Genomic DNA, 6653 nt, shown 5'->3' with positions numbered 1-6653 from the left:
GGGAGGGAGGGAGGGAAGGAGGGCGGGGGGCCGTGGCCCTGGGCCCCGCTGCGGCCCGGCAGTCGATGCCCGCGTCTTCCCGCAGAGCCCCCGCAGACGGAGGAGCCTGCACAGAGCACTGGTCTTTTCGAGGCAGCTAATCGGGAGTTTGAAAGCACAGAGGTAAGCGTCCAGGGCCAGCACGGGGAGTCACATCGCTGCTGCAGCTGCTTCTGCACACCGCGGAGCAACCGAGGACAAGCTGCAGTCCTTCCCGGTTGTCACAATATGGCGCTATAATAACTCATAATTAACTTCTTAAATGACTTTGAACCATGACATCCCTGCTGTGGCTAAGTGGGAGCTTCATCTGAGCCATGAACTGTGTGGCTTATGAATGGTGCCACACTGCTGCATAACTTCTTAGTTTGATTCTCTACCCAGGTTAACTTGAGGAAATAAATGTGACAGCATTGTCCCATTAAAAGCTGTATTGGCAAACAGAAGTCATCCTTCCACCTCAGGCATAAAATGTTCCTGCAGTTGCATTAACATTTACTTTTGCATTTTATACTTAGTTTATTCAAATTCTACCTTACATTTCATGCGTTTCGGTGATCTTGTATATGTTCGTTAACGCATACAGCTTCACTTCAGTCACTGGATTTTACTATGCCTAGTAATTTGTGAGTTTTTTTATGTAGAGTCACAGTGGAAGGTGGTCAGGTAGCGGTGATAAAAGAAGCTTGCCAGAAAATACCATGTCTAATTGATGACTCCACTTCTCTTAGTCAGGAAGTGACACTTCGGATATTTCAGAAGAACTTTCTACACAAGATGGAGAGGGAAAGTCCCCAGGAGAAACAGCATCTGGTTTGAAAACTGGACCAGAGGACTCTGCTCTCCCTGACACTCAATTACAAAGGGAAGAAAGACCAACAAGCACTTGCTCTTCTGCCAGTGTGGTGGGAGAAGTAGTTAAAACTATTCAGCACTTCATGGAGAAGTTTGGCATGGACCTGTTGACTGTTACACAGGCCTTTCTGAAAAACTCTGGTGAAGTAGAGACTACCTTATACTTTCTGCAGACAGGGCAGCGCTTGGATGGGTACCCTGTATGGAACAGAGTGGATGATTTAGAATTGCAAAAAGATGATGACTGTGTCAGAAATAAATTGATAGCAAAATTTGGAGCTGAAAATGTAGCAAAGCGAGTAGCATTTAGGAAAAGTTAGATGGCAAAACAAAGGGGAATGACTGATCTAGGACTGTGGTAGGAGCAGTCATTTCAGAAGTGCAAAAATGTGATGGAAAACTTAATGCAACATTTTGAAGTTTCAGAAGTGCTTTAAGATTTTTTTTTATAAAAAGCTTATTTTGTATTTTATTTTTATTTGTAATACTGAGTACACTAAACATTTAAAAGTAGAAAATGGTGAAGAGACAGGTTCTATACAGTGTGAAGCTTTCACTGAAAATTTGCTTTAAAGTGTGTATTCTACTGTATAAACCAGCTGACAGTTCTACCTGTACATTGCTGCATACAAAGGATTTTTAACAGGGTTGGCAACAAAATCTGACAGAATCCTATTAAGTGTTCTAACCTGCAACGCATTATTAGTGCACAGTAGTAGCCTGCTCTCCATCAGGTGTCTTACTTCAAACTGTTGCGGATGATCATTTAACAACTTGCTTTGCCAGTTGTCAATTACCTTTTAGGGTTTTTTTTTGGTTAATGTACCTTGATTAGCAGATGGTAACAATTAAAATGTTAACTGTTCAAAAAGAGAGATCAATAACATTCATGACAGAAAATTAGGAACTTGGTCTTATAAGTGAATGCTAAGGTGTCTCAGAGTGGCCATGTTTACTGGGAATGATAAAAAAAAGTCACTGTGATATAATATTCAGTCTCATGTTACAGAGATTTGTCAGTTAAAACCTCAGGCCAGTAACCAGTCTTCTCAGTTTTTATTACCACTTCTAGCATGTGTTCTCCAGTGCTAACATTGCAGGGTTTTCTTAATAACATTAACTTTATGATATTGCTTCATTATTTCAAAAACAATGAATAGCTCTGCCCCAGCTTCCATCTCTACAGATTGAAGAGTGTCAGTTTCTTTAGGCCAAGCAAAGTGTCACTTGTACTAGACTATATAGTCTAGTTGGAAAAAACTAGACCAGCTTTCAGGGCCATGTGCAATAATTCAAGTAGGAGATACAAGTTAAGAAAGAGTACTGAGAGTTTATTTAGGTATTTATCACCTAAGTCATGTTTAAGAGAGAGAGAAAGCACCATTGCTAGTATACAGTCACAATCTGAAGAACTCAATACTTTCAGCCTGAAATTGTACTCTGGTCACTATTTTAATATTATTTGAAGTCAGTCCTCTAAATCTGGAATTCATTCTTTTGGTGAAATAAAATGGGCTCATAAAAGCAAAGATTTTTTTTTTTTTTCCCCCCCTTCAAATTATATTTTGGGGTTTTTGTTTATTGCACTGTGGCACTCAGAAAAAAATAAGCTGAATTGGGAAATTGCTGATTTTAAGCCAAATTCAAATTAAACTGAAAGTCAACAATGACTTGATATAATGAGATTGTTACTTCAGAAAACTGCTGTCCTGAAACACCAACTGATCATTTAGGGAGTTAATCAGCGTAACCAAACAGAACGCCAAAACTCTGTTTTAGACTATGCAGTGTTTCACTGGACAGAGCACTCCTTTGCTGAAAAAGTGAGAATTACTTGGTACATTCATGCTTCTCAGACTGGTTATTTGAGAATTGTGTGGAAGACTAGACAAACACTTAAGAAGAGAGTGCAAGACAACATAGCAAATAAAGTAGTAAGAATTTTTTTTTTTTTTTTTTTTTTAATTAGAAACTTTACCAGCTGGATTTGAAATCCAAGAACTGTTGATGACCAGGTTCATGAACAGGAGACCCATCATCTCCTGCAACCAGAACATCCCATTCTAGCTTGGGTGGTGTACATGTCTTGGCAGTCCCGTAACCTCACAATTCAATGGTCATCTTGTTTAACCAAAACTGCTCTAGAATTCAAAGTGAGAGGTGGAACACATTAAATGGCTGCAATATAAAAATTTCAGGTATAAGGCTTATTACATCTTTTTATAATTTTAAGTTGCACTTATTTTAAGAGTAAGTTTGTCTTTTTCAGGGCAATTAGTCAGACATGTAATGCAAACTTCTGAGTCCCCATACAGCTTTTACCTTTGTAGAACCATACAAACACACTATCTAACAGTGAAACCTTTCCATATGCACTTGGCACACTCGGTAGGTATAGGAACTAAGGCACAAAGAGCAAGAGTTTGGGGGTTTTTTGTTGTTTTTTTTTTTTCCTCCTCCAAAAAGTATGTCAAGTCATCTTTGCTTGCATTAAGACAACTTTAAATTTTCATGTGTGGCTTTGGGGCTTCCAGAAAAAATAAAATCTAATGGTTGTATTGAGGAAACATAGCTAAAGGAGTGTAGTAAAGATACACTGAAAATCAACAATCCTGCTTTTTCTCTGATTAAGCTTAGGAAGCAGAAGTTAAAGTAACTTTCAAAACAGTACATTAAGAAAATGCATCATATATTATTTTTATGTCATTTGTTTACTGGCTGACTGGAAGCACTATCAAGGTTTTTGTCCAGCTAAACATTTGATACACAGAATTGACTGAATCCACTGAAAACAAGTATTCGTAATAAAACTTAGGCCACCCAGCTGACATTGGTTAATGTAGAGCTATAATTAGCAATGCACTGGAAATAGTCTGTTTTCTCAGAAACAGGCTTCTTGGCACTTAAAGTAGGAAGCTCTTTACCATGACTTCAGTAAGAACATGCTTCTGAGACTCCGTGCTTTTAGCTGAATATGTTAAGGCGCAGGACAACTCCTACTTCTCTATGCCAGCCTGCCTGCTCTAAATTTGCATTATCATGGTAATGGAAGATAACTTGCTTTCAGTGGACTTCCTACCACGATGCCAGTCCTGCCTGCTCAGCATGGATTTTGTAATTCAACAACAGGATCCCCAGTAGTAAGACTATGATTTCCATAATATACAACATCCCACTCTTTGCAAGGATTAGGGGTTTAGCTCTAGAAATATAAGTGTCCACAGTGCTATGGTAGCAGTTGATCTGTAAATGTCACTAAAGCCTAAATGTTGGCTACAACTTCTGATGTCTCCTTTATGAATCTAGCTTTGAACCTTTATTTACACAATACAAGACCGAGATCTGCATCTTCTGAAATGAGTCAGTATTATTCCAGTTTTACAAATGATGGAATGGAAATTCTGACTCTGGAAGGATACAGAAATAGCAGAAGTCTTTCCAACCACTAAGAATAAGAGCTTTGTTTTAAACAATAGGATTCATACTTACTGGAACTCTATCTTAGTGGTCTCCAGAAAGAAACCATGTTCCTGAGGAGCAAGCATCCTGCAATCATCCACAGCTGCTTTAAATTGTTTTTAGTGTGGTCATCTGGGCTGATTACTTCATCCAAAAGAAAAACATGACTGAGTGAAATTTGGATAGTAACTGACTTTGTGCTGAAGCAATCACCAGCAGCTAAAGGAGAAATTCAGCTTGTATGGTGCACAGACTTAGTAGTGTATGTGTATAATTCAATGTTCTAGGCCCTGGTTAGTAGTAAGAGACATCTGAATACAATTTCAAAGGGCTCCTTCATCAGAAACAGTGACATTTGTCTACAGCACTGCACTCAGGAACCAGGAAAACCCTGCTAACTGGGTAACAAGCTGAGGTCTGCCCCTGCCCACCCCTTACAAGGCATGAGTATACACAGGGGCATTTGAAGAAGCAGAATTTTCATGGGTAAGAGAAATGCTGCAACGAAACACTGGCCTGTGAAATCTACGTAATTAACAATACTGAATGTAACAGAAATTGAAAGAAAACAGCCTCCCTCCTGCCTATATTGTCTTTCCCACTGCTGACCAATTCTGCCTGTGGAGCTGCCTTGCTGGGCAGCTAACCTCCCCTACTCACCGCTTGCTATTGCACAATTCAGCCTGCTACTCCTTTCCTAACTGCTGCAGGGTGGTCTCTCACCCCAAAAGAACACACAGGATCTGGAATGCTGATGCCTGCATCCCAGTGAAGGTGACTACAGAGCTACTTCCAGGCTGGGAAGCTCTCCCACTTCTCTAAGCTGCTACTCTGTGGTCTCAGAGCTGACTTAACTGGGGATGGCTCATTGGCTCATTCCACAGGTCCACTCCTTAGCTAGCTACTTGCCTTTGCTAACCATCATAACTGCTCAGTGTCTGTCTGTAAGGTTACTTTACCTACCTTCCTCAGCAGAGTCAGCACATAACAGAACCCTCGTTAATTCTCTGGTACAAAAAACCCCAACCAATCCAACTGCTGCGTATCTGTCAGAAGAGCCTTCTTCCTACTATTATTGCTATTCAGTTAAGGTGAATCCTCCGCTGTCCCCCTTCCAAACACACACAACAGGTAGGGGCTGGACACCATTTCTTGCCTATACACTTTCAAACATGAACACAAGTCACTATATCCCCCAATTTTAAAATTCAGCAGTATATGTTTCTCTTTTTAAGAAGATATTGGAACTTTGTAATAACATGCAAATGAGGTGTAGTCCTCCAGGTAGACATTGTCACTTTTCTATAGTGGGCACCAAATGCCTTTCTGTCAGGTTTAATATGAGCACTCCTCACCAGAGCTACACTGGCATGAGGATGGCAGCTGACAAAGTGAACAGGTCCTTAGGGCAAGGGGCTGCAGCCAGGGCAGACAGGGAAGAGGAGCACTAGAAGGAGGAGCAGGGACGTGTGTAGATGGGGTGGTGTTGGAGAGGGAAGCGGAACACAGCTTTCCATGGCCCTGAATGCCCTGATCCAGCCTGGAGCCTCCTCAGATCACCTCCAATGCCCAGCCTTGCCTTGGTCACCTTCTCCCAAGGATGTACATCCTCAGAATCGAGCCTCATCCCTTGTTGATGTTTGTGATCCTGCCTTAGGACAGCTGCCTTGTGGTCTACAGGGTAGTGGAAATATTCCAGCTCTGGAGCAATATCTGAATGCACTGTTAAAAAGATGCATGTTAAAGGGGCTCTGCAATTTACACATGAAAGAGGATGTTTAGAAGGAGGTATCTGTTGGCATTTCACTCTCCAAGTCTGGTAACAAGCTTTTGTCCTTGTCTTATGGAGCACTGTTAAAAACAGGTAAAAATAATTCTGTTGTTCAGGTTTGAGCTACATATTCCCATTGGAAGTGGGAGAATGGCATAGTCTATTCAACATAATTTTGTTTTGCTCTAAAGACAGGAAATACTCACCAAATAATTTGATAGGATAACTTCCCGTTCTCCTCTTGGCTTCTTCAGTCCACTGCCATAAATCTATCTTCTCACTTCCAGTATTTATACCAATGGAATCTGTGTCCTTACCTTGTCTTTACAGTCCCGACCTTAGTGTAGATTCTTCTCAGTCCCACCTGTGGACTGTGAGAACTCCCAAGGGAACAACAATTCTTGGTTTTGAAAGCTAGAAGACAGAATTATTTCATCTGAAAAATAAATGAAATGAATTCACATAGTCCTAGAAACAGATCCTCATACACAAACCCAGGAGTTTTTATTTTCAACTATAGCTGGTTTAT

The 6653-nt window shown here is 40.6% G+C and overlaps 1 protein-coding gene across 1 annotated transcript; it reads left to right on the top strand.

Annotated features, from left to right (window-relative positions):
- Window positions 1-62: 62 nt before the first annotated feature.
- On the top strand, window positions 63-1214 carry TERF2IP (TERF2 interacting protein; the record flags this gene model as incomplete). Its single annotated transcript, XM_010170741.2, has 2 exons — window positions 63-162; window positions 771-1214. Coding segments are annotated over 2 exons (544 nt in total), but the record flags the coding sequence as incomplete, so codon positions are not given.
- Window positions 1215-6653: the final 5439 nt, after the last annotated feature.

Source organism: Antrostomus carolinensis, unplaced genomic scaffold (genome assembly GCF_000700745.2).
Source record: "Antrostomus carolinensis isolate BGI_N321 unplaced genomic scaffold, ASM70074v2 scaffold9556, whole genome shotgun sequence".
Lineage (NCBI taxonomy): Eukaryota > Metazoa > Chordata > Aves > Caprimulgiformes > Caprimulgidae > Antrostomus > Antrostomus carolinensis.
Note: the sequence above shows the minus strand (reverse complement) of the source record. Positions and strands in the feature narration are given on the sequence as shown.